The 27822-nt window shown below is 47.0% G+C and overlaps 1 protein-coding gene across 2 annotated transcripts in view; it reads left to right on the top strand.

Moving 5' to 3' along the window:
• Positions 1 to 27822, top strand: part of VPS33B (VPS33B late endosome and lysosome associated) — a 613489-nt gene that overhangs the window by 582036 nt on the left and 3631 nt on the right. For both annotated transcript variants that reach the window (XR_014978823.1, XM_085644389.1), the window contains one exon: positions 2912 to 3028. Coding sequence is in view for 1 of the 2 variants with exons in the window: in XM_085644389.1 (XP_085500515.1) it covers positions 2912 to 3028 (117 nt within the window). In the remaining variant the exon portion in view is untranslated. The remainder of the gene's footprint in view (positions 1 to 2911; positions 3029 to 27822) is intronic.

Below are 27822 nucleotides of genomic sequence, written 5' to 3'. Positions count from 1 at the left end.
TTTACCAAATTTGGTACACTTACTGACACTTCACAACAAAGTGTATCAAATATATATTATTAAATACCTGAACTTGGAGTTCTTTCTTAAATGCATATGAGGCACCAGTCTCTTTCAGCTCCAAATTAAGTCACTTCTGCTGAGCTCAACTCAGAGACTTCCTTCACCTCCAAAGCACCAAGGACAAACTGAGCTATCTCTATTTCGGTTGCCAATCACAGCATTTATTAAACCATGTAATAAGAATTGTAACTATTGGTTGAGCCTTGAACCCTTTTTTGTTTTTTTCTTTCCCCTATACAATATCGCAAGACTCGCAGGGTTGTAAAACACCTCGTGGCAGGCCCAGTAATTTTCCATGTCGATCTTGGAGTGTCTGGAGGGACCAAAAAACACCTCTTGGCAGGCTCAGCAATTTTCCATGCGGGTTTCGCAAGTGTCTTGTGGGATTGTAAGATCCTCTTATGACATGCCTCATTGCCTGAAGCTTGCACTCTTATTTCTCTAGACTCTTGGGGGATCGCCACACAATGGTAGGCAAATAGTGTATGGGAAGCACTAGCCTCTCTACTGAGAACCCTCTGTTGGGTAATGGGTGTGCATACTGGAAGGAGGCACTACCCACGGCTATCAAACATCTCTCTCAAATGATAACTATGCATAATAGGGCATGTGCAGGGACTGGGATCTCCGCTGAGACCCCTCTCTTACATAACAGAAGTACATCTTATAGTGTGTGGTGGGACTGGCTTCTCCTTTGAGACCTCTCTCAGATGACAGGTGTGCATAGTAGTGAGGGGAAGGGAGTTTCCTCTTCTTTCAGACCTCTCTGTTAGAAGATGGGTGTGCATACTAAAGTGTGTGGATGGAGTAAACACTCCTTCGAGACCTCTGTCTCAGATGTCGGGTTTGCGTAGTAGTGTATGTAGAGAGACTGCCCCTTTCTCTCAGACTTCTCTCTGAGATGACAGGTGTGCAAAGTAGTGAGTGCGGAGGGATTGCTCTTCCCTCTCCGACCTCTCTCTGAGATGACAGGTTTGTGTAGTAGTGAGTGGAGAGGGACTGTCCTTTCCTTTCAGGCCTCTGTTACAGATGACGAGTGTGTGTATGAAGTAAACTCTCCTGTGAAACCTCTGTCTCAGATGACAGTTGTGCGTAGTAGTGAGAGGAGAGGGACTGCCCTTTCATTTTAGACCTCTCTCTTAATCTTAATCTCACCTCTGAAAAAGACAGGCATTGTGTACATGGACTGACCTCTCCTGCCAGACCTGTCTCTCAAATGACAGATGTGCTTAATAGGGTGTGCGGAGAGCGACTGATGTCTCCACGGAGACCTTCGTCTCAGATGACGGGTGTGCGTAGTAGGGTGCGTCGAGGGACTGGCCTTTCCTTTCACATCTCTCTCTCAGATGACAGGCATGCGTAGTAGTGCATGGGAAGGGACTGGCCTCTTCTCTAACACATCTGTCAGATGACGGGTGTGCGTTGTAGGGTGTGTGGATGGACGGGCCTTACTTTTTAGGCCTCTGTCTCAGGTGACGGTTGTGCATAGTAGTGTGTGGAGGATTACAGCCCTGTCCTTTCAGACTTCTCTTGCAGATGACTGGTGTGCATAGTAGGGTGTGTTGAAAGAGACTGGCTTCTTCACTGACTCCTCTCTCTCAGATGATTGGTGTGTGTAGTAGTTAGTGGAGAGGGACTATCATCCCTGCTAACACCCCTCCCTCTGATAGTAGGTATGCATAGTAGGGTGTGGGGAGAAACTGCACTCTCCTCACAATTCTTACCAAGCTGATGGGCATACTCATCACAGTAATTATCTCTTACACACTTCCTTTCAAAACAAAGACCACAATATGCATTCCTACTAAAATAGTATATTGAGAACTCATCTACTCCTTTTTACTATTCACCATCCCGCAAGATCGGAAAAATTATTTTAAAACAATATACATTTATTATCTTCACAGTAGTTATCCCTTAGACACCTCCTCTCTAAATCTAGGAGGACAGCATGCCTTTCTGCTACCCACTTATATAACTTTTTTACTAATTTCCCCAACACCTCTAATTTTTCACAGTAATGGTGGCCATTTCATTTCTAACATTCCAACAGTGAGCCAATGACAGTGTAAAGTCTCACGGGAAAAAACGATTCTCTCAACCAATCACTGGGCTCCATTTTTTATTTTCCGTGCTTGCGGGACTCTTGCGAGCCCAGCTGCCAAAATATACAATTATTTTTAACCTTTATTTTCTGAACGTATTTACACCAAATTACAAAAGCACAATCTGTGGACCAAGATCTAGCTTCCTGATGAATTTGATGTAATTTCGTTCAGCAGTTTTTGCTGTAGCCCTGCCTAAAGAAGTTTATGGAAAATGCATGATTTTATGTATTGGGACCCCCCTTTTTTTTCACAGCCCCCACTTGACAGATCACCCCAAAACTTTCCATAAAGGAGCTGAGGTGGATGAACTTTTGTTTTGCAAAAGTTCTGTGAAAATCTGTCAAATGGCACCAAAGTTATTAGCAAACCAAACAATACTCCCATCTCTGGAAAAGCAGACTTAACTATAACTACCTTGTGCCGACCGCCACTAAGTAAAATGAATATATATATATCTGATGTCTTACTGATGTATCAAAAGAGAATTGTGAATCATCTACAACTCCCACAAGACAGAGGATATTCTGTGATTTCTCAACTACAAATGGTTCTAGACGGTTATGAGGTATAGTCATAGAGAAAATTAAGCCCAAAGTCCTTCATGGAAAGACTGGAGGTAGTCGACCAAATATGATCATTCTCTTAATAGTATTATCTATTGTACCAATATTTTAAGGCCTTCTGGTGTATTTCTGTATGGAAGATGTGTTTTACAAAACATTCTGCTTTGTTCATTTCAGATCCGGTAACTGAGGACGGTTCCTCTCCAGACTCTCAGCGACTCATTCTGGTAGTTTTTCTTGGAGGATGCACATTTTCAGAAATTTCTGCTTTAAGATTCTTGGGGAAAGAGAAAGGTAAACCTAAGAAGAAAATAATTGAAGAATGTAGATCTAAAATGTAAAGGGACATCTATAGGGACAAATGCAATACAAAATATATGACTTGAGTCTGGTACTGATGAGGGTTTGTTAATGTTCCTCACACTCTGTAATGTGACAACTGTTCAGTCAACCTGAACTAGCATGGTTACACATCTTGATGTAGTAGGGGTAGTTTCAAACACAATGTTTGCAAAGCACTTAACAGGGAGAAAAAAACCTTTGTACAGAAACTGGGAAATAAGAACCTTAAAACTGAGGCAGGGAGATACAAACATTGGTCTAGGAGTCATTTAATGGCTGTCAGAAGATAACCTGTCTTTATTACGTCAGGTAGTGCAGGCTCCTCTGGCCAAGTGAGCCATTGAGAGCTTTCCGACACCAGAAGTAGGTCATACTTGCTACTTATTCTACTTTATTGTGCTGAAAAAAGACAGAGCCAGGGCTTTAAGTGGGCCGGGTCTTGCCGGTGCTGAGCACTGGCAGTTTTTTAAAGGGGGGGCCTCGAACCAGGTCTCTACCGGGCTCGGTTTTGTGCCATGACACAGGCGGTCCGTTTTTCCCGACTGCAGTGACAGCAAGCACATTGATGTGCACGTGCTCACACTGCTCACTTCTCGCTACTAAAGAAGTTACGGCATGGCATCATGCAAGGTGAGCGTTGTAGCGGAAAGGAAATTCTTTAAAGAGAGTCATTTTTTTTCTGGATTTCCCTTCTCTTCTTGAAACTCAGGAAGAGCAACATTGTAGTGGTATCACCAGGGCTTTAAGTGGAAGCTTTTTTCAATATTACATACAAGCCATAGTTGCTGCTTACTTATCTTATGCAACTAACAACCATTGACAAAGCCAATAGTCCTGACTTGTTGTAGGTATGATGTTACTTGTTGTATCATATATCTGGATGCAATGACACAAACAGCAAAATACAAGCCACACCCTCTAATTACATTGGCCACACCCCTTTGAGAGACCCCCCAGTTTTTACATCCCACTTAAAGCCCTGTACAGAGCCCTCCATTCTATTCTATATGTTTGACCTCAGAGACTTCCTGAGAAAAGACTGATTCAAAATGCTCACCCTTGCCCAGGTCCTGACTGCTTTGGATCCCGGAGACTGAATGGTAACATCGGACCTACTGAGCGTATATTTTCATGTCCCCATCCTGCAGTCCCCCAAAGGTTAACTGTGTTTCACAGAGGACAAGGAGCATTTAGTTTGCTGTGCTCCCCTGTGGCTTCACCAGTCCTGCTCGGGTGTTCATGAAAGTGATGGTGGTGATTGTTGCTCATCTTTGGATGTCAGAGGTCCCAGCCTTCTCCTACCTCGAACACTGTCTGTTGATGGAAGGCTCACCACAGGAAGTTGTCACCCACCTCCAGACTATAGCATAACTTTCATTTATTGAGGTTCACTATCAACATGCTGAAGTCACACCTGACTTGTTCTCAAATGCTCCCTTTCATCAAAGTAATTCTGGCGCTGTAATTGCGCACCTGCCCTCTGGCATGGAGAGTCCAGGACATTCGGGCTATAATTCCGATGTTTCTGCCTTGGTCCTGGATTCAGGTGAGACTGATTCTGAGGCTTATAGCCTCCTGCATCCTGTTGGTGAAGCACGGCAGATGGCACATGCGGGCTCTGCAGTGGGTGGCATCAAGGGAATCTGTACAATGGCATCCAGATTTCGGAGGAGACAGCACGAGGTCTGCAGTGGTTGCTACTAAATCATGATCTGTTCAATGGCAGACCCCTTCCCCTGCCAGAGTTGACAGTGGTCATCAATGCCTCGCTTCTGAGATGGGGTGGCCATCTGGGGTAGGTAAAGAACTGAGGACTCAGGTGGAGACCCGGCTCCACACCACCAAAGTTGCGGGCCATCCATTTGGGATTGAATGCCTTCCTACCATCCATCAAATGAACATTTTTGATATCCCTCCTGAATTTGTTGATGTTAGTTTGGCAGCAAGGCATCCCTCATCAAAATCCATATATGGCTGCCATTGAGACAAGTTTATGGCTTTGTGTTCAGACAAGCATGTGGATCCAATTTGTGCCAAACTGTTAAAGGTGTTACTGTTTGTGTTATCCTTGGCCCACCAAGGCCTTGCTCTGGGCACTGTTAAGGGCTCTTTTTATATCAGTATTTCTGGATCAGCTCTCCCTATTTAAGTCATCTGTTGTGGCTCATTTCTTTAAAGGTTTGCAGCGCATATTTCTGCCTTCTCACTAAATTATGCCCTAGTGGGACTTGAATTTGGTTTTGACCTAGCTGACGTGGGCATCTCTCCATACGTACACAGAGCACTACTGTCTGGACAGTTAGGTCTATCGAGAGGGGCATTTTGCCCTCTCAGTCTTGCATCACTTTTTGGTTTAAGTACGTGTGCATCCCCTCCTCCGGGGAGGTTAATTGTATGGTATCTATTTTGAGGGAGGGAACCTGCCTTTAAAAATCTCTTCCAGAAAATCAAGTTACTTACCTTCGGTAATGCCTTTTCTGGTATAGACTCTATCTAACCGCAGATCCCCGTGCCTCAATGCGCTCTACTGTCTGTTGCATCACAGAACGAGTTCCTTTTGCAGCTGGTGAGAGGATCTCTGAAAACCTGTGATGATTTACACCTCTAGAAACCTTGATTTTTCTGATCAGGAAATCATTTTATCTCTTTCCCTTGAAGTTCTCCTCTCAAATAAAGTGACCTTTCTTGATTTTGATGGTTAATGGTTATTTTCAGTCAGAATGCCATCCCTTTTTTCCAAGTGCCCTTCATGCAGAATGAAAAAGGCAATTATAGATGCCCATAAGGTCTGTGTTGCCTGCCTTCCTGTCTGTGTCAAAGGCTTCCCCCAAAAAAATATTTCTGAGAGAACACGCAAAGAAAGAGAAGGCATCAGGCTCAGGAACATTGTACAGGATAGGAGGGCTGAGGAGATAAGTCTAGAAAGATCAGCCTCCTAGCTGGCCTCGAGTGTGCTATTTCCGGAAAAAGACTACCAAAGAGAGAAATGTATGGCAAAGAGGCCCAGTGACAGAGACAGACACAACACTATTCACAACATCATAGAATATTGACACCAAAACATTTGATGTTACCGTCGAGAGTCCCTGCGCCAACGTGCTCGCAGTCAAAGAATGGTTAATCGGTGAGTCAGCCATGACACAGACAACATTCTACGTCTTTGCCATCAAATTGACTTATGAGAACACATTTGCCATCAAAACATCATGACTACTTAGCGTCAACCTCCTGCTCGTCGTGAACAGCCAGATATACCATTTTGATGTCGACACATTCTCTGTTGAAGAGAACATGTCGACATTAACACATTCTCCATTGATGTCAAAGGAGTTTCAGATGTCTTTATCACCATCTGTAGCAATGTCAAAGGTCTGGTTGTTATCTCAGCTGTTCAATTTAATTTGTCATCATCCTGTCACAGGGCTTTGCCTGTGGAACAGTCACAGTCTTCTCCAATTAAAAGGCAAAAGGAAGAGATTGCGGAGACTCCTTTTGGTCACTTTAGAATGGTTATTAATCCAGGTCCTGCACCCCTTCCACAACGTCGCTGAGGATGATCATATAGGTTAAGAATCCAGTCCAGAAACCTCTAATAACTCTGGATCTTTAACCAGCAAGAAAAGCCTCAAAAGCGACATCCATGCCTCCCATGAGGATATGGAAACCTTCTCCAACCACAGTGGCAGCTGTCAGTATATGATAAGATAACCACTATCTACCCGTTACTCAAAAAAGTGGTTTTGGCGAAACCCAATGACACCCACACTCACCCTACCATCTCTCAGGACTTGTCAAGTCCGCCCCCCTCTTCCCCGGGAAGGCCCTCACTCCTTCTAAACCACTCTTCGCCACAGGATCATCACAGAGTGGCTCTGTCCCTGTTGAGGTGCTGTCCCCTGTTGACGTCCACCAACTAGGAAGGCCCTCACTCCATCTAAACCACCCTTTGCCACTAGAACTTCACAGAGTGTCTCCTGTTGACTTGCCCCAACCAACTAGACCCTCGACTCAGAGGGCGAGAGACTTTTCACTCGGCGCACTGCTAGCCAGTCCAATCCTACCCGATCCTCGACTGGAGAGATCCACGTGTGACCTACTGGCACTTCCTCCAACGATTTATCCCTTGTCCCTCAGCCTTCTCCCTACGACTCATACCAGTTTGGAATCTGGGACAACGTCCATCACCATTCATGATCCGTCAATCCCACCCATTCTGGTTTTGAATGTACCTAACACTCAGTTCATTGATCACACCCCCTTTGCAAATGCCCGAACCTCACCATTAAAAGGACATGGAACCCCTCTAGTCCCAAATGATTACCTTCCTCCCCAGGAATTAGTCATCTCCAACGTGGTCCCCACGGGCTTACACCGAGACCCCCCTTATCCACTCGCTTTCCCTACACTCCCTCCACCCCTCGCCCAACACTCAGACTTGGCTACACACCTGCATGATATATCTCTCTAGTTGCACCTTCTCACTTCTGAGCTATATGACCTGAAAGCCCTCTATAATGATCTTTTCCACGTAATCAGCTTTCTCCTCACCTCTGCGAATGTTCCCAGAGCTTCCACTAATGATAGTGATTGCAAGGGTCAGCCTTTAGCGTCCATTGATCTCCATGACCTTCACAACTCTTATTCTACCTGGTCCAACCACAACATGATCCAGCCGAGACAGATACAATCCATCCATTCAAACCCGTACAGAGAACCTCCTCGCAATCTTAGAGGCAGCAATAATGACAACCTCACTCATATGACAGTAACCCAGACTCCTTCCCCCAATCCGTTACGACTTAAATGTGTATTACTTAATTGCCAATAAGCCAATAAACATGCCTCCAACATCTTCGACCTCATCCAACACAATGACTTAGACATTATCATCCTCACTGAAACTTGGTTAAATCCCTCTTCCACTCCGATCTTAGACCTCCTAGTACCTCCCACTCACTACATAATTAGGCTAGACGGAGCTCTGAAGTTGGGTGGTGGCCTAGCCTGTATTCGTAGAAACACACTCTCGATCTCTCACTTGGTGTCCTCTAAGCCTTCCTCCTGTGAATACCTCTGTCTCAGCATCTCAAGTATGAACCTACCGGTTTGTAAACTTCACACCTTCTACCATCCCCAGGAGACAATCTCCCCTTTATCAAGCAACTAATGGAAATCATCTCTCTCAATGTTTTTTCAACCGTGTCCCAAATCTTCCTTGGTGATTTCAACCTTCACTTGTCTAACCCCAACGACCTCGCTGTGTCTTGCCTTAAATCATTCTTAAATGATCAAGAACTGACTCAACACTGTGATCAACCAACTCATATTAAAGGAGAAACTCTAGACCTCATCATCTCGAAAGGGCAGACCATCTCCTTGGACTCCATTACCCTGTGTGACTGGTCCGACCACCACTGCATCCTTTTTTATATTAACAGGGAGGTGTCGATGACGAAGGATCAACCAACGAAATCAAAGATATGGAAAAGGGACCTCAGATCAATAGACTCTGATGAACTAGCTGCCCACTGTAAATTGTCCCTCATCTCCCAAGCTGACTTGGTTGAGGTGCAGTCACTCACCGGCTCCTACAATTCGACCATCTCCAACATAATGGATGCCGTTGCTCCAATCCCCCCCCCCAAAAAACCTCAACAAAAATATCCAAACCGTGGTATAATGACAACTTAAACATGGAACGCCGCAACCTTAGGGCAGTTGAACGTTCCTGGCAATCCAATCCCTCCTTGGACCAACTAAAACTCCTTAGAGAGGCTAGGAGTCTCTACAACAAACAAATTAAGATCACTAAGGCTGACTACTTCAGACACCAACTGGATCAAGTGGTAAACCGCCCCAAGAAACTTTTAGAATTGGTCAAACAGCAATCCGTTGTAGGTCCAAACCACTCTGACCCAGGTGGCAGCCCACCCTCCTGCGACGAGCTTGCTGCTTTCTTCACTGAGAAAGCAAGACTCATCTCCATTGACCTCGCCTCTAAGAAGGCCCTATTACCTTCCCCCGGGCCGTATCACCCTTTGACCGCTTAAAAAAGCGCAGTTCCACCAGCCTGAACACCAAGAACAATGCGTCACTGGGCCCCTTTACCCCATTCAGTGAAAAAGACATCAACAAGATCCTTCAGAATATCAACCCATCCAACCACTTCAGTAACCCGTTGTCCCCGGCCATCTTAAAAAAAATCAAGAATGCACTCATCCCCTCCTGGACAAGGGTTGTAAATGCTTCTCTTTCACAAGGCACGATCCCCGATTGCCTAAAAGCAGCCCAGGTATCACCTATACTAAAAAAAAACGAACACAGACAAAGCTGATCTCAATAACTTCCGCTCAACTCCAACATCCCCACCCTAGCGAAACTCATAGAAAAATGCGTACAATCTCAACTTTGTGCTCACATAGAGAATTACCAACATCTTGACCAGCATCAATCCGGCTTTCGGAAGGGGCACAGACACTCACTCATGTTATGGATGACATTATTGAAAATGCTTGACCAAAACGAATCCTGCCTCCTGATCCTCCTTGACCTTTCCTCCGCTTTCGACACGGTTAATCATGACAACCTCCTTGCCATTTTGAAAAACAGGATGGGCTTTTCTGGTCAGGTGCTTCAATGGTTCTCGTCCTTCCTTCACCACAGATCTCAAAGAGTCAGGTAAATCACTCTCTCTTCCAGCCTTCTCCAATTCTCATGGGGTTCCCCCAGGGTCCGCCCTATCTCCTATCCTCTTCAATCTCTTCTTAGAACCTTTAGCTAACTCATTAAACTCCACTAACATTCTCTTCCATATGTACGCGGACGAAACGCAACTCTATTTGAAAATCTCTTCCCCGCAAAACATCATCTCACTCAACACTACCCTAACGTCTACTCAAAACTGGTTAACTGAGAACCATCTCCTGCTCAACACCTCCTAAACGGAATTCCTGCTCATCTCCCCTCCCAACCACATCCCTCAGCTAGACCTGTGGCTGAGTCACCTCACTGCCTTCAACTGCACTCCTCTCATCATGACTCAGCCAAATCGCTCAGAGTCACCACGGACAATCACCTAAATATGAAAAATCATATCAGTAAGTTGTGTAAGGGAGCAAACCCCTTGATGAGGACACTCAGAAATATCAAACCTTTCCTTCCACAAAATGATTTCAAGCAGGTGGTCAAAGCGTTTGTCTTGCCGAGGCTTGACTACGGCAGCGCTACCCTCTGTGGCCTTCCCAAATACACCCTGGCTCCACTAAGAGCATCACTGAACACAGCGGCTAGACTGGTTACAGGCACCAAACAAAATGAGCACATATCCCCAGTCCTAAAATCTCTTAAATGGTTGCCCTACGAAGCACGAATTCAGTTAAAGATTGCCATTCTGGCGCATAAAGCCCTTCACTTCAATACTCCCAGGTACCTTGCACAAAAACTTGAGCTATCTCGTGGTGCAAGAGCCTCAAGAAGCGCCAATACTTTCCTCTTGAAACCACTCATCCTTATCAAAAAGAGAACTTGTCACAGAGCCTTCTCCGGCGCTGCCCAAAAGATATGGAACTGTCTTCCACCGGAAGTACGCAGAATCTCCTCAACGACGGCGTTCAAATTGGAAGCCAAAAGATTCCTTATGAATAAATTCTTACCCTAATTGGGCTAGGCTCATCTGATCGAAGACACTGTTTCCTTCGTCCATTGTACCATCATTTGTTACTGCTCCTCTTTACCGCATACCGTGACCCCCTTCATTGCCCGCTTATACCTGTTTTATTGTATTACCCTCCATGGTGCAATTGTCCTGGATTCTGCGATTAATCCAGTTTTTTTTTTTTACTCCTACTTGATGACAATTTAGCATTTATGTCCCTCCTTCCATCCTATTGTAAAGCGCTCTGATAACCTTGTTTGCACTATAGAAAACTTTATAAATAAATAAATCACATTCCCAATCATGATCTTCGTACCCAGATACCTCACATTCCTCATATACTCCAAAATTACTTGCTCATTCCCCATCCAATCTTTTCTGTGGACGATATATTAACATTCCATAAGGTCCTCGCCTGAGGAGTGGTGAACCTGCGTTGTCAGTCATAGTGGAGACCCTCCAGCCAAGGGCAACGCCCAAACCTCTTTTGCATCTCTTCCCAACTGGATATTGTATAGATGGAATTGGCAGCAACACTTCCCTTTTTAAAGAAATGCAAAGCACCCCAGCAAGATACAGAATTATTTAGGGCTTATTCTATGTCAGATTAAGCCATAATTACAGCAGTCAGGAGAAAGCATGCATCTGTGCCAAAGTCATCTGCTCCACCTCAGAGAAAGAGAGAGAAGAAGTTGGATGAGACAGGGTGGAAAATGTGCTGCACAGCGTACACACACCTAAAGATTGCCAGCGCTACAACCCTCCTGGGAACTTATCATAGAGAGATACATGATGACATGAAGTCTTTCTCTCAGACTTACCAAACCATTGGCAACAAGATTTTATAGGATGTTAAAGGAGGGATCCCTAGTGTCAAAAACAGGTGACAGCAGTAGACTCCGCTGAGCTTGCTGCAACTGGCTACTGCTATGGAATTTCCTTCTGGTGATCATCCTGGCTACACCTATCATCCTTAAAGACTGATGCATGGCCTTTTTTTGGGTCAGCACTCTTACGACAACTAAGAGGAAGAGGTGCTTTACATAAAAATGAATCAGAAATTCAGGGCTGGAAGAACAAACTTGTTTTGCCACAGTTAAGGCCCAAAAAGAAGCTATACTTTAACTAAAGAGTTCCGTCCCACAGATGATTGTATCAGTCTCAACAACTCAAGAGGCAATCACAAAAGCAGCAATATCATAAACAGTATCAGAAATCAATGACCATATATTCCAGAGAGAGAACCTTCTCTGGAAACCACCAACAACCCTCCTACACATACTCACTCCTGTTTATAGAGGTGGTGATATCTTACCTACAGAGTATAAATGAATAACAACAGACAGATGGATTTTGAACATCGTGCAATGATGTTTCAGGGCATTTCCACTGGCCTTTCCACCGAAGCGAATATCAAAACATCAGCTGTCTGGTAATAGATGACGCTCATCTTCTTTTATGAAAGTGGCCTATGGAAAGACCAGCAAAACAAGGGAATTACTCCAAATAATTTCTGATCCTAAAGAAAAGGCAGGACTGACCGATATTAGATCTCCAATTTCTCAACAAGTTTCTGCGTATTCCTCACCTGTAGAATAAGCAAGGCACCCAATGGTATCTGTAAAATTCAAAGCTAACATGTTGCCAGCAGCGGGTGCTGGCTTTGTAGCAATGTCAGAAATGGCGCCATTTACATTACCAAAGCCCTATAGCGCTAACCCCAGAGCAACAAGGTCAGTGCCCTTTATTCTGCGCCTTTGACGTGGATCGGAACTCGATCACTTTCGGGTTGTGAGTTTTCTTTGCTGGCAAAAATTTCTAAAAGGTGCAGTACAACATTCCCATTGGGGGTTAAGCCCTGCAGGGACTGTGAGGGACATATGTCAATCACCCACCCCCACTATAGTTGTCTCTGGTGTCTTGGGTCAAAGTATGACTTGTGCACCTGCATTTCCTGTTAAAACATTTTACCAGAGGCCATTAAGGAACATGAGGTAAAACTCTTCATGGCCCAGGTCTGGGAGGAAAAGCACAGTTGTCTCTGTTTGAGGCCATTTTCTAGATAACCATCCCCCCATTCGTTAGGTATTAAGCACAGGAAGAACAAGAAACAGACAAAACATAAAGGTAAGTCGCCTAGATGTCTTTAGCTCCGACAGGATCCTCATCCTTGGAGCAGTTGTTGGTCTTTGTAGACCTAGTTCAGCAATCTCTCTCGAGCAGTCCCACTCCAGCGGTCCACTGAATCCGACCCCTAAGCCGCCTTGATCTCCATAAGCTACATTATTGGCTTTTCCGGATTCTTCAGTGACAGGCCATTCATGTCCAGAGCTGCAGTCACCATCCTATCCAGAGTTCCTGACCACAGGAATGGATCCGGCTGCATTCCTCAATGCTATGTACTCCATATTCGTCAAGGACATGACACCACTAGGCGTGCCCTCAGGGGCCGTGACTCCGGGTGTACCAATATTTATGCCATTGGCCCTGACACTGTTCGGCTCCGCTCCTTCAGGACTGATGCTGGTACCCCCTTCATTTTCGCCAGCTAATCGATACACAACACTGAATCTTACTGCATCATGGCATTTGCCACCATGTCTGCCAGCTCCTTCTCCTCCAGCACCAGATTCTGTGCCATCTGCGCCAATCCCTGAAGTTGCACGTCAGAACAGAATACAAAGGGAGGCATAAAGGCTCACAGAGGAGGAGGAATACAGACAGAGGCTTTGTGACATTTTTGGGTCTGACTCTGACCCCTTGAGGATGATGATGACCGAAGCAGTCAGTCTTTGAAATTTGATACTCTGTGCCCAATCAGTTGGCTAAACACTTCTCCAGAAATGGATATGGATATTTCAACTGGGCCTCCAGCGCCAGAAGTGATCCCATTCCATGGTGTCGTAAAGAACGCTGCTGAATTCCTAGAACTGGAGCTTCCAGAGGTGGAAGCAAAGGCAAACATCCTCACTAAAGTTCTCTTCCCTACAGGACTAATTGTGGAGCTCCTCTTACCCTTCAATGAGTCATTACATGCCCTGGTGTACTTGGGAGAAAACCACTTCCACTCCGGCTGTCAATAGATTGGTAGCAAGACATTGCTGTCCTGCCCTAGGTGATCCTCCCTTCCTTTCTACCCATCCTTTATCTGAGGGCCTGGTTATCCAAGCCTCATGCTCCTCTGGTCAGTTGGCTGGGACCTTCTCTATAGTCTCCTCGGACAGAGAATCTTAAGTGCCTGGAGGCCTGGGGTATAATGACCCTTTCAGCAGGTACCACGGCCCTGAAGCTACTTAATGCTACCTGCCTCCTAGCTCACTCATGCTTTGTGGGATGTGACCCAGATGGTTGTGCAGCAAGTTCCAGGGTGATATGTGTGCGCACTACCAAGAAGTTGTCCAACATGGCCAGGGTAAATTGCAGCATATGATAAAGTCGGCACTGAACACTGCTGACTCTGTAGCACAGGCGTTGGGTACCTCAGTCTCCATTTGAAGAAAACGCATGGCTCCCCACATACTATTTTTCCTCAGATATCTGAGCCAATCTCATGGACATTCTGTTTGACCGAGCAAGTCTTTTTGGGGACAAAGTGGATTAGTCACTGGAGAGGTTCACGGGCAGTAAAACACCTGCCACTTCTTGGGATTACAGTTTTCGCCCCAACCAAGGATTATTATTCATTTTGGCATTTTTGAAGCTTCACAAGGGATTTTTCCTTTTGTCAACGCTAGCCCTTCCAGGCCTAAATACTGCATTAGCAAAGTGCACTGGACAGACACTACAGAGGCAGGGCTAGAAGTAAGTGCAGCCAATCTGCCCAGCAAGCCTGTTCTTCTTCCTGCTCCTCCCCTGCACCACCAGGCAAGCAGGTCTAGTTTGCGCCCTCAAACCCTTGAGGAGCCTGTTGGAGGGCAGGTGTCCTCCTTTCTACGAGCCTAGAAGGTCATTATTTCAGGTGAGTGGGTCCTTCTAATTATGTATAGCGGTTACATCCTTTCCTTTATTCAAGCTCCACCCACCCGCCCTGATGTTCCTCTCTATCTCTGGACTTCCTTTCTATCCTGCAACAAGAAGTGGAAGCACTCCTACAGAAAGGAGCTAGTAACAGAGCAGGAAATAGGACAGTGATCCTACTTCAGATGTATTTTTGATCCCAAGAACAATGACAGTCTGAGCTCCATCCTGGATCTAAGGGAATTGAGTATCTTTGTCAGAAAAAATAAGTTTAAAATACTGGCCGTAGCTCAGGTGTTACTGGCATAGGAAGTTGGAGACTGCGGGGTGAGTAATTCAACTTCCCAGTGCTGAGATCTCATCGGACGTATTTGTACTTTGTGTTGGGTTCTATGCACTACCAATTCTCTCACATTTTGCTTGGCACCGGCACCTCGAGTCTTCAAGAAGGTGATGACAGTGGTTCCAGCCCATCTCAAAAAGTCAGACATACCAATCTTGTATTTGGACGACTGGCAGATTAAAGCCAGCGTGCCAGAGGGTCGTGGCTTGCAGCCGCCCTTGATGGCCGCACACTGAACGAGCTCTGCGTACCCCCGGCAAACATCCGCAATAATCCACAGGCCAACGTGCAGTTGTTGATGCTACCTCTATAGAGGCTTCAAGGAACAGGGGAAGTTTCCTCTGGTGCTCAGAAGCATCTGAGTGGGACACCGAGCCAGAGGGCCCATAACGCAGGTGACTTAGGAGGGTAGAGGTCGAAAAGATTCCCCCGGAAGAGATAGCTGGTGAGGTCGCTGCGCAATTCCGGTGCATCTGACCCGTAAACAGCTGGGGGAGGCGTCGATCCTAACAGCCCTGTACAGGGCGCAGCCCAAGTGAGAGGACATCGGACCACGGATTGGCAGTCGGGCCGGTGGCTGTGCGGCGCCCAGGACGCGTCCTGCCATCAAGGGATCTCCGTGGGGGCTGGGCGAGGTCCGAGACCCCAAGCGGCAACAGGGAAGTGTCGCCAGGAGGAGGGTGGGTGGCTTGCCACCCCTGCCCTAGTGTGAAGTCTGGGAGTGCCAAAGTCCCTGGAGGAGCCTACGGAGCACAGTGGCTGAGGTTCTCCCCCATCTGGGATCTCTGAGAGCGGGGTCAGAGTGGCGGCCTGGCGGCCCGACTGGTAGGAAGCATCAAGAGGGGAAGAGGGACTTCCTGTTGCTCAACAGTAATCTGAGTGAACAAAATTGGAACATAAATATTAATATAATATATAAGGACATCGGAAAATGGTGCTGAATCCCAGTGGTGAAGGGCAGTGGCAGGCCAGCAGGGGAAAGATCGGAGTCATCTGGGACCTCAATCCAGAAGGCCGCGGTAGTCTGACAGGCTCTACGGGCCATAACCTCAAAGATTCAATGCGCCGGGGCCTTGAGGGTCGCCTGGGAGACGGGTTATGAATCAGTGCGCCAATTCTGAATAAGTGGGTTCCCCCCGAAGTAGACTGACGTGCCCAGGTCTGAGACCAGCTGGAGGTGAGGGCCAATAATGGTCAGTACTGAAGGTGCCCACCTGGGCCAATCGCATCAAACAGAAAAATACACAGTAGCGATGGGACACACATGGGGGCCAGAACTTAGTCAGAGAGCTCCCCTGAAACTGAAAGACATAATGAAGGCGATAAGAGAGTTGTGGGGCACCCTTGAACCAAAGATAGATATGGTCACGGAGGAGGTGAACCCTATTACGGGCTGACCTACTCAAAATGGCGAACAAAGTCTCAGAGGAAGAAACGAATATAGGAGGCGTCCAAAGCAAAACCAAGAGGCTGGAAGAACAGATGGCTTTACTCACAAAACAGCAAAAAGGCATGATGACCAGGATTGAGGACCAGGAGGGGTGGGCCAGACACAACAACATCCGCGTGGTGGTGGTCCCGGAGGGGGCGGAGGGCCAGTCAACAGATCTATTCCTGTAGGACTTGATCCTCCATACCTTCCATCCTAAGCGACTGTCTAGCTACTTCTCGATCCAGTGGGCGCATAGAACTCAGGGGCCGCCGCTGCACCCGGGGGACCCCACGCTCTATTATTGCGAGAATACTGAACTTCCGTGACCGCTATGCGATTTTGCAAGCAGCACGTTCACACGGCTATCTAAAATATGAGAATACAACTATCCGATTCTTCCAGGACTGTACCCTGCAGGTGCAGCGCCAGCAAAGATAGTTTGACGCGGTCAAGAAAGCCTTGAGAGATACAAATATAAAGTACATGACGTTGTTTCCGGCAAAGATCAAGGTTCTGACGGAGGGGAGGCAGCTCTTTTTTGCATTGCCAGAGGAAGCGTGGACTGGCTGGAGGGTAGCCAGTAGGGGGAAAAACCAGAAGAAACCAACTGACTTAAGGATCAGCCCACAGAAAGGAAGTGACCGGGGATCTCCTGTCTGCCAGTCGGAACCAAATATGGACAAAGATGAAAGACGATAAGTAACTTACAGCAACCAACTGTCACATTGCACATGGGTTATCACGATTGGGCTTAGTGGGGGTCATCATGAGAGGCAGGGCCCAAAGAGCGGTGGGTTTGAGAGGTTCTAGCGACACAATAAGAGTAAAGTTGGCCTCGTTTTACAATGGCCGGGGTCCTAAGATTGAGATGATCTTTTCAAAAATCTAGTAATGCAGGTCGGTGGCGTACCGCCCTCGAATTGCTTAATGCACAGTTCTGGGCGACAGGCACTCTGTAGGTTGGGGTGGTGGGGGGGTTTCTTTGACTAAGCAGAGATGCAGGGCGGGGGCAGTTGGGTTTTTCATTGTTTGTGTTGTTTGGTTGAATAGTTATGCTCATGAATCGATCAGCAAAAGTACGGTGAGAACACTAACTGCCTTATTCCCGGTGGGTAGGGAGACTGGGAGGGAATTGGCGACTACTCATGGAAGCCTCTAAACAAGCAACTCTGCGCATATGGCCATGGAATGTGAATGGACTGGGAAACAAGATTAAACGCATCCTGGTTCTACAGTACATTAAACGCCACCTCCCGGATATTATACTGATGCAAGAAACACATCTGAAGGGGAACCAGTACAAGGCCTTAGACAGTTTTATATAGAAGGTAATAGCCCACTCAGGTTTCACTTCCAGCGCCCGGGGGGGGGGAGGGAGCTACATCCTGGTGAGGAAACTAGTGCCACTAACGATAAAGAAAATATGGTCTGACACATTGGGGTGCCACGTGGCCCTGACCGGCAGCTGGGAGGGTCGATCCCTAAACCTTTGCTCTCTATACGTTCCACCCAGATTGCACACCACGGTCTTGCCACAGTTCAGCGTTCAACTTCTAAAATTGACCCCTGGTATTCTCCTGGTGGGAGGGGACATGAATGATGTGATGAACCCTGAATTGGACTGTTTGAGTTTGGCTGGTCACCAGGCGTGAGGGGGGGTCCTCCCTAACTTTGCCCCCTGCGCTAGGATTGATGGACATGTGGCGGACTCAGAACCCACACTTAAAACAATATACATATTATTCAGCAGCGCCTGTGTCCCTATCCCGCATTGAATATCTTCTAACACAGCACGATCACTGCATATCGAACCATTCCCCAGTGGGGGTGGCATTGGAGGGACCTACAGTCCAAACCAATAGGTTCCCTAGACTAGATCCCTGGTTCCTGAAAGACAAGGACATCAAAGACAAATTGAATGCGGGAACAGCGCTATACTTTAAAGAAAATACGGGCACTGTCCGATCCCTGTGTACTCTCTGGGAGGCATTTAAAACAATAATTCGGAGACAAGCCCAGGCCTTGATGGGGGGAAGAACAAGGAGACTCATTTTGGCATGGAAGACGATAGAACAGGACATGCTGAAATTGTAGAGAAAGGTGGCAAGGGACAGAAACGTGGGTGCCTCGCACAGATTAGCATTGGGGCAACAAGACCTGAAAAACGGGGCGGACAAAACAGCTCGTCTACAGGCTTTGGCCATGCAACGCCGACTGTACGAGGTCGGGGACAAGGCATCCAAGCTGCTGGCCTGGCTGGACAAGAGGGATAGGGACCGGGAAGGAGTCCTACAGACAACGAGTACAGCAATAGCGAATACCTTCGCCGCTTATTATGAAGACCTATAAAAGCCTCGGAGTAATAGGTCGTACGCGGACTGTGAGGAGCTTTTGAGTGAATTCACAATCCCCGGACTTATGGGAGCGGCCAAAGACAACCTGGAAGCGGAGCTGACAGAGGAAGAGATAGAAGCGGCTCTGGGTTCACTGCAGTCCGGGAAGGCCTCAGGACCCAACTCGCTGTCGATAGAGTTATACAAGGGAGGTGGTGGAAGAGGGATGCCTCCCTGAAGACCAAAGAATGGCTACGATTGTGGTTATTCACAAAATGGGTAAGCCTCCAGCGGAGTGCGGCTGATATAGACCAATCTCCCTCCTAAACGTTGAAGCGAAGGTCCTGGCAAAAGCCCAAGCAGTGAAACTCACATTGGTCCTTCCAGGCATTATACATGCAGACCAGTCGGGCTTTAAGCCCCGTAGGAGCACCCGACTTAACCTGCGCAGGACGTACAGAGTCCTGCACATGACTAGAGAACTCTCAACTCAGCAGACTGCATTGATGACTTTGGATGCATCCATGGTGTTCGATAGCATAGAATGGCCATAGATATTCGCCGTCTTAACCAGATGGGGTTTTGGCCAGACATTTTGGCCAGGGTGCGGGTCAATAGTGTGATCTCTGGGGTCATATCTTTGGGCAGAGGCACTAGGCAGAGTTGCCCACTGTCACCCCTTCTCTTTGCTTTGGTTCTCGAGCCATTTGCAGTGTGGATAAATGAAGACCTGCTGATATGGGGCATCTGACTGCTGGGAGGAAAGGATCTCCCTCTAAGCAGACAATATAGTCCTCTATTTTTCCAGACCTTATGCCTCAATTGCGCATATCCTGCATATTTTTGACCTGTTTAGAAGCTATGTGGGATACAGAATAAATTGGGATAAGTCGTTAATATTCCCCCTGTCGGAACCCCCATGGAGGCTGCCTTTAAGCTGCGTGTCACCGATAAAGCCGGAGAGGTGTAAGTACCTAGGGATTTTCCTTACGTGAGACAAGCAACTATTCTTAAAACAAAACCTCACCCCCCAATTACTCCGTTTTAGGGCTGACGTAACGCACTGGTGCGCCCTTCCCCTGTCGCTCATCGGTAGGGGGGCACTATACAAGATGATGTCCCTTCCCAGATTGCTATATGCCTTACAAAAAACACCGGTTCAACTCCTACCAACCTTTTTTAAACAAATTGCCCACAAACTCAGATCACTGCTGTGGCAGGGGGGAGCGTCGCACTTAGCCCTGAACAAGCTACAAAGAGATGTATATGATGGAGGGCTGGTGATACCAAATATTAGAAATTACTACTGGGCCTCACAACTCCTAATAATTCATGATTGGGCATATGCCGACGGAGCGAGCTGGCTAACAGGGTGGATCGAGCTGCAATGCCAGCTGGCAACCACAAAATTATCATTTACGCGGGTAAAAAGAAATTGGGATTGCCGATTCATACCGTGACAATGGTGTGGAGCTGAACAGAGGCCAATTGATACCTGGGTTGGCACTTCAAATTGACAGCTATTACCCCACTATGGTACTGTGAACAGTTGAAGACGGTGTCAAGACTGCAGGGGTTTTCTCGGTGGGAAATTATAGGGATTGAACACCTGGGTGATGTATGGAGAAATGGTTCCCTGCTCTCATTCGAGACTCTTAGCCAGGAGTTTGACCTCTCTCCCAAACAGAGATTTGGTTATCTCCAGCTAAGTCACGCACTTAGAAGGCATATCCAGGAAGGCACTCACCTCCCTGATTTTTCCCCCCTAGAGGATAGACTGTTAGCAGATCCCCATCCCGGAAAAGGGAATATCGGTGATTTACCGGAAATTAATGAATAACGCACCAGACCCGATGGGACGGCTTCAACAGACTTGGGTGGAGAACGTGGGGGACATGGATGATGAGGAGTGGGCAGACGCCCTGCCAAGCCCCTGAGATATAGCCATTTGGGCCAGATTCAGGTTAATTTAATTAAAAGTCCTTCACCGCTCGTATTACGCACACACCCTGTGTCTAAGAGGCTCTGCACAGGAAGGATCCTTCTATCATATTCTCTGGGACTGCCAGGTGACGCAAAGCTACTGGAAGGGAGTGACTGAGAGAATGGCTGGGGCCCTGGAGACAAGGGTTCCAATGAGCGCAAAATGGCTATTACTGATTATTGCAGGTGAGGAAGAATAGCCACACCATACTAGCATATGGCTGGCACTGGCTTCAGTGGTGGCAAAAAGTTTATTGCAAGGAAATGGGGTGCTCCTCACCCCACAACAGTGGCGGAGTGGGAGGCAGATATTGGCCTGGTGACAGAGGGCAGAGGAGGTTTCAGATGTAATTTATGTTATGCTAGGTCACTCCCGGGGACGGTTAATGTACAAAAGTATGAAGATGTTTGTACTATACGACCAATATGCACAATGTATGATGAGCATGTTTATAACAATTAAAAGATTAATTTTAAAAAAAGAAAGAAAAAAAAGCCAGCTTGCCGGAAATGGTATTGCACCATATAAAGTTGACTGTTTTTCAACTGTTCAACCTGGGCTTTTCAGTCAACAAACCAGTTCACACGGTCAGTTCTGGATGCCACCGTTGTCTGCACTTTTCCTCCACTTCAGAAGATTGCAGACATCAGGAACCTGTCACTTTCTTCTGGCAGGGCACAAGAGTTCTAGTTCTGAAGGTCCTCCGACTACTAGGTCTGCTGGCTTTCTGCATTCTCCTAGTCTCACATGCCGGATGGAACATGAGAGCCCTGCACTGGTACGTTTGCAAGCAGTGGCTCCAATGTGGGTAGGATCTGTCAGACTCCATCATAATCTCCCCCAGCTCTGCAGCATAAGTGGTTTGGTGGGGGAACCAGGTAAAACTACATTGCTGGGTGGTCTTCACTCCACTTCCAACCATGACTACGGCTGTGACGGATGCTTTTACCTTGGGGTGAGGACCTAATCTGGAGGATCTTAGGGTCAGAGGCCTCTGGTCTCCAGAAGAGTAGGTTCTTCACATCAACCTGCTGGAACTTCAGGTAATTTGACTGGTGCTCAAAGCCTTCCACCCAAAGTCGTTTTGTCCAGCTCTTGATGGATACACGACAGCGACGCGGCACGTCAACAAGCAATGGAGAGTAGTGTCTCAACTCCTTTGCCTTGAAGCATTGTGGTTTGTAAATGTTCGAGTCAATTGCCTGAACTGGTGTTATGGTGCCGATGACAAGTGGTAAATTTTACCGGAGGTAGTCCAGGATATCTTTGCCCGTTGGAGCACTCCTCAGGTGGTCTTGTTCACATTCTCGGAAAATGCTCAATGCCAGCAGTTCTGTGGATGTATTTTAGTTGAGATATAACTTTCAGCTGCACTGCGAGTTCCCCCATACTCTTGATTCCTCAGGTTCTGAAGAAGATTAAGCAAGACAAGGCCAAACACTTCTCATCACACCAGATTGCCCAAGAAGGGTGTAATATGCAGACCTTCTGTGCTTCTCCCTATGTCTTCCACTTAAGCTGTCATTCTGACCAGACCTCTTGCTGACGGAGAGAACGTTACTGCATCCCCATCTCCGATGCCTCCACCTTCATGCCTGGATAGTGAACTGTGACATTTATCCTCCTTTCACCTGCTACCTTATCTTGTAAGTAAGTCACCCTCCCACTAAATCGGCTTACTCTGGGACTTGGTTCATGGTGTTCAGACAACAAAGTAGATCCCTTGCAGGCTCAGTTCCAACAGTTTGCACTTTCCAAGGCACGGAGGGGTGTGCTATTGGCACTGTAAATAGGAATTTGGCTGCATTGTGAGCATTCCTATGTCTTTCAGACCAGCCATCCCGGGTCAAACCTCCTATTGTGATGCACCTTTTGACAGCTTTGACCAATCTGTGTCAGCCAGCTCCTTTCGTTTTAGCACAGTGGTACCTTAACATTGTTCTAACTTTCTTAATGAGGACTCTGTTCAAGCCAATTCACTGTTGTCATTTACAAATGTTAATGCACATTTGTTTATTTTTAGTAGCAATCACTTCGGCCAGAGGGGTCAGTGAGTTGCAGGCCTTGAGTTCCCGTCCGCCATTCATATTTTTTCCCTGAAACCAGGACAGCTTTCCTACAGAAGGTGGTGACTCCCTTTCATTTGAGTCAGTTCATTGTGTTTCCAAACTTTCCCCCCCCCCCCCCGTCACATCCTCCAAAGGTGGAGGAGCGGTTGCATAGCTTGGTTCTGTACTGGTAGTGGCCTGGGCGCGCACGTAGGGTGTGGCAGGAACTATCGGCGCCAACATGGTGATGGGAGACTGTTCCAGATCTGCAACATCGGAAACAATGTGCTTCATGTCAGCGGCACAGAGATCTGATGCACGTCTCACCTCTCCTCCCCCTTCTATCGGTCCTGCCGAACCGAACCTCCATACGCGCCCGATGTCAAACGGATACGTGAGGCTATTCAAAGTGCCAATCGCGGTGGACTGCAGAAGGACACGACTGCAGAAACACTACAGTATTGGAGGTGACATCCAAGGATGCGGCGATTGAAACTTAGGCTACGCGGGAAGGTAAGGACACCTAGGTGAAATCCCCGGAGGCCATGCGGTGACAGGGGCTGTGGGTGAGCCCGGGGACTCTGCAGCGGGCCATGCTGGACTGTTCCCGCCACCTGCTCCACAATGAGATATGTCCCACCTCTAGACATAGCAGCAGCGACTGCTAGCAGAGTTATACATTCTCCCCCCCTTCCACACATGTAATTGAGGCTGATGACCCATGCTGGAAGTAGAGGCGGACAAAAAATGGGCGATATCCATGGGCAATGAGAGACCCAGCCGCATATCACATGCCATCTTGGGAGTGCGCCGAAACCAACGGGTGTTGCGAACCCTTTCTCCCCTCTACTGAAAGACTAAGAGAAGGCACTGGGCGAGTAACGGCATTGAACAGGGGAAAACTGTCATGTTTAGTGAACAACTGCAGCACTGATAGATGTAGGCCTCTCCCCACTAGGATTTCTCATGCAGTGCCTCCACCATATTAGGGCCTAGCCGCCGAAGCTGCTATGGGGTGGAGTTAGGCAAATACCGGGCTGGAATGGCCCGCAAAGATCCAAAGCAGTGCAAATTGCCATTTGATGCGGTTAAGGATCGAATGCCGGTGCAATCCTGAGACATGGCTGATAAGGCAACAGCGGGTTATGTGGGAGGAAGGAACCCCTCAGACACAGAAGCGCTGATGACAGAACTACAATCGGATTTTAAAGCACTAGAAATCTGGTTTGATGCATTGGATAAAAGTTTGGACACACTGGGGGGAGAGAATATACTGGCACAACACCAGACTGGACACGGTGGAAGGCAGAATATCAGACCTTGAAGATGGTGCACCGCAAACAGCTAGGAAACTGGAGCGAATGGAGAAGGTCATGAAAATAATGGCTATGAAAAACGAAGATTTGGAGGCAAGAAATAGGTGAAACAATGTGCACATAGAGGGGGTGCCTGAATTTACAAATACTGGGTGAATGGATCAATTTGTCGAACAGCTACTGACGGCATTGTTCGCGGGTGAGCACTTCACCTACACGTTCATTGTTGAATGAGCCCACAGGACACTTGGTCCGCGCACAGATCCTGGATGCCCACCCAGTTCTATCCTTTGTAGACTTTTGAACTTTAGAGACCATGACACTATCCTGAGACAGGCACCAAAAAAAAGCCCACTTTCTTAGCCGGGATCCTCGATATCCATATGTCCCGATTTCACACAATTGGTGCAAGAAGCCAGTGGATCTTTACTGGAGTAAAAGCGACACTTTGAAATCTGGGCCTCAGGCATGGAATGTTGTACCTGGCACACCTCAAGACATGCATATATGACTATCCCACAGAAGTCCAAAAGTTTTGCAGGCAGTTCTCTGAGAAGCGACAAAAGTCTGGGAGCTACTCTCTTGGAAGATCGCCGCCGGACATCCCCTCCAGTGCAAGCATTGACCTTTTCCCTTCTAACTAACCTGAGACTCTACTCATAACACACTCTGCCACCCTGGTGGTTCCTGAAACATGGCCACACTGCCCCAGGGCTAGGCGCAGGGAGATATACATATAATGCAGCTATATGATAACTGTTTTGAGTTAATACTTACAAGGTGCGGGAGATCGACGTGGTGTTGCCACCCCCGAGATATTCGCAACTGAACCTCGGTATAAGCCCTAGTGCTTAAAATTGTTTTGTTGTTGGGAGATAGCTTTTTGCCAGGTGCAACCCCCAGAAAACAATCAAGTATGGGTGGGGGAGGGGGACGGGAAGGATAGGAGTTAATATGTTCAGGATATTGTTTCTAGTTTGTGCATTATCTGTGTCACCTATACATGTTACCAAATATGCACGCCACTATGTTCAACAACCTATACTATGCCACACTAGACTGAAATCTAGATATCACATTTATGAACAACACATGCAATTGTAGACAGGTTTTACAATACATCTGGAGACACAAAGTTGATATTGTGTTTTTACAGGAAACACACTTGGCGCTCACAAGTCATACTAAATTTCCTTCTACCTGGGAATCACATCGCTTCTTCTCCAACTGTATGCTCGTGTAGTCTCCATATTAATCCATGAAAATCTGCCATTTAAACATACATCCACCCTCGCGGACACAGAAGGGAGATTTCTACTAGTCACAGGATGCTTAGCGCGACACAATCTCCTATTGTAATTGTTAATGTATACTCCCTGAACATAGATGACCCCACTTTTTATCAGCGCTTACAGTCACAAGCGAATCTCATTGACACAGACCATATATTCCTGAGAGGGGGCAATTTAATTTTTTAATGGATCCTAATCTGGACAGCGCAGCCCAAACCCATCTAATGAATCCAGATCACGCAAACAATTGCGGATGCTCTGCAAAACATATGTGCTGCTGGATACTTAGAGATAAAAAAATCCCCAAGAGGTTGCATACACACACCATTCAATGCAATATGACACCTGGATTATTGTCTTCTGTCCAGCTCCCTAATCCCATTGGTTCAGGCCATACATCATTTACCCCGTACACTTTCAGACCATTTACCAGTACTCATGGTGTTACTCATACCCGGGGAGTGTGGGTTCAAGCGCCAGTGGCACTTTCCAGACTTGGTGCTGCAGGATGCCAGGTTCCGGGCAGAACTGCAAACGGCAGTTATTGAGCATTTTGAACTAAGCAAAGACTCTATAGGAAGTCTATAAAGCATATACCAGAGGGGTGTGCATCTCCAGAAAAACAGGGATCCTGAAAGATCTGCGGCGCACAATATCTTGACTAGAAATTTATCTTTTGGCCTTAGACTCTGTCCCAGAATATCTGACCAAAAGAGCGACACAGCTAGCAGAATACCAAGAAGCGGCACAGAGAGAGGCCCATTTTCTAGGGAAATATACAAAATCTCATAGATATGGGAAGGGGGAGAGACTGGGGCACACACTAGACCGATTACTGAGACCAATGCAATGCTTGTCCTACATTGCGGGGCTGCAACACCATGATGGCGTGTCAGTAGCTGACACACCTGGCATCACGAGATCTATTGACATACTACTCTGATGTATACACCTCTAGATCGGCACAGACTCAGGATGCCATAACTGCATATTTAGAAGACATAGCAATGGTATGGCTCTCAGATGTACAACAACCCTTTACTACTAAAGAAATAATACAAGCCATTGATGCTATGGATGGATCTAAAGCGTCTGCTTTGGATAGCCTTACTGGTGCATTTTATAAGGCATACAAACACTTACTAGCACCATACATTTTGGAGGTGTATGATGAGGCACTGACAATAGGCATACTCCCCCCTACTTTCAGGGAAGCAGTCATAACCCTATTGCTAAAGTCAGGCAAACACCTACCACAATGGGGCTCCTACAGACCTTTATCATTATTGAATTTCAACACTAAAATATTGGCCAAACTATTGGCCACTCGACTGGAGCTACTGATGGAACAGATAATTTCACCTGCACAGGTGGGATCTACCACATCGATCCACAACACTGAATCTACGGACCGTTTTTTTGCCACTCTCCATAGAATAGCTCCCACAGTTCCTGCTTTGGCGGCACTGTTGGATGCCGAAAAAGCATTCAACTCCATGGAGTGGCCGTTCCTACATGCTGTGCTGCGGAAATTGGGGATTCCAATGGGATTCTTGGCAGTGGTGAGATTGCTGTAAACACAACCTACAGCGCGAATTCGCTTTAACAGTACAGTGACTGAGCTCTTTCCCATTTCTCAATGCATCAGACAGGGATGCCCGCTCTCGCCGTTGCTGTTTATAATACCAATGGACCATTTGGCGCGGTATCTCCAGAAGAACCACCTGCAGCGAGGTTTGCAATTTAACACCAGCCCCTTGTTGATAACCCTCTATGCGGAAAATATAGTGTTATATGTGAGACAACCAGCCGAAAATCTTTCCCCACTGTTGATAGAGATTGAAAAATGTGGGTCACTTTCGGGGTTACATATCAACTGGAAGAAGTCGGAGTTTTTCCTGTTGACAGAAGTGATAGATCGGTGATGCAAAGGCTTCCCCGTGTCCTAGTATACAGCAGAGGCGAAATACTTAGGTATTTACTTGCACCGACACAAGACCAGATACTCAGAACTATGGCCCGATCGTTGACAATCTAGGAGCCAAAATAGTTAAATGGATCTGACTCCCGCTGTCTGTAGCAGGACTCATAACCATTATTGAAATGGTAGTCCTGCCCCAACTGCTCTATCCTGCACAACATCCCATACCTCTTACAAACGGTTTCTTTGTTCAAATCTGTACGCTTTTGACAAAGCTCGTGTGGGGGGGGTAAACAGCCCTGAGTCGGCTGGAAAACTCTGGTACTTTCTTATGAATGAGGGGATTCGGAGTTTCTGACATACATCTTTACTATTTAGTGGCACAATACAGCTACTCATTGCATTGGTATCCCCCAGATGTCCGTATCCCTTATGCCAAACCATAGAGGGACCTGGTAGCACCTAC

The sequence above is a fragment of the Triturus cristatus genome, chromosome 3_1 (genome assembly GCF_964204655.1).
Source record: "Triturus cristatus chromosome 3_1, aTriCri1.1, whole genome shotgun sequence".
Lineage (NCBI taxonomy): Eukaryota > Metazoa > Chordata > Amphibia > Caudata > Salamandridae > Triturus > Triturus cristatus.
The sequence above is the reverse complement of the archived record's forward strand: the minus strand, read 5'-3'. Positions and strand labels throughout refer to the sequence as shown.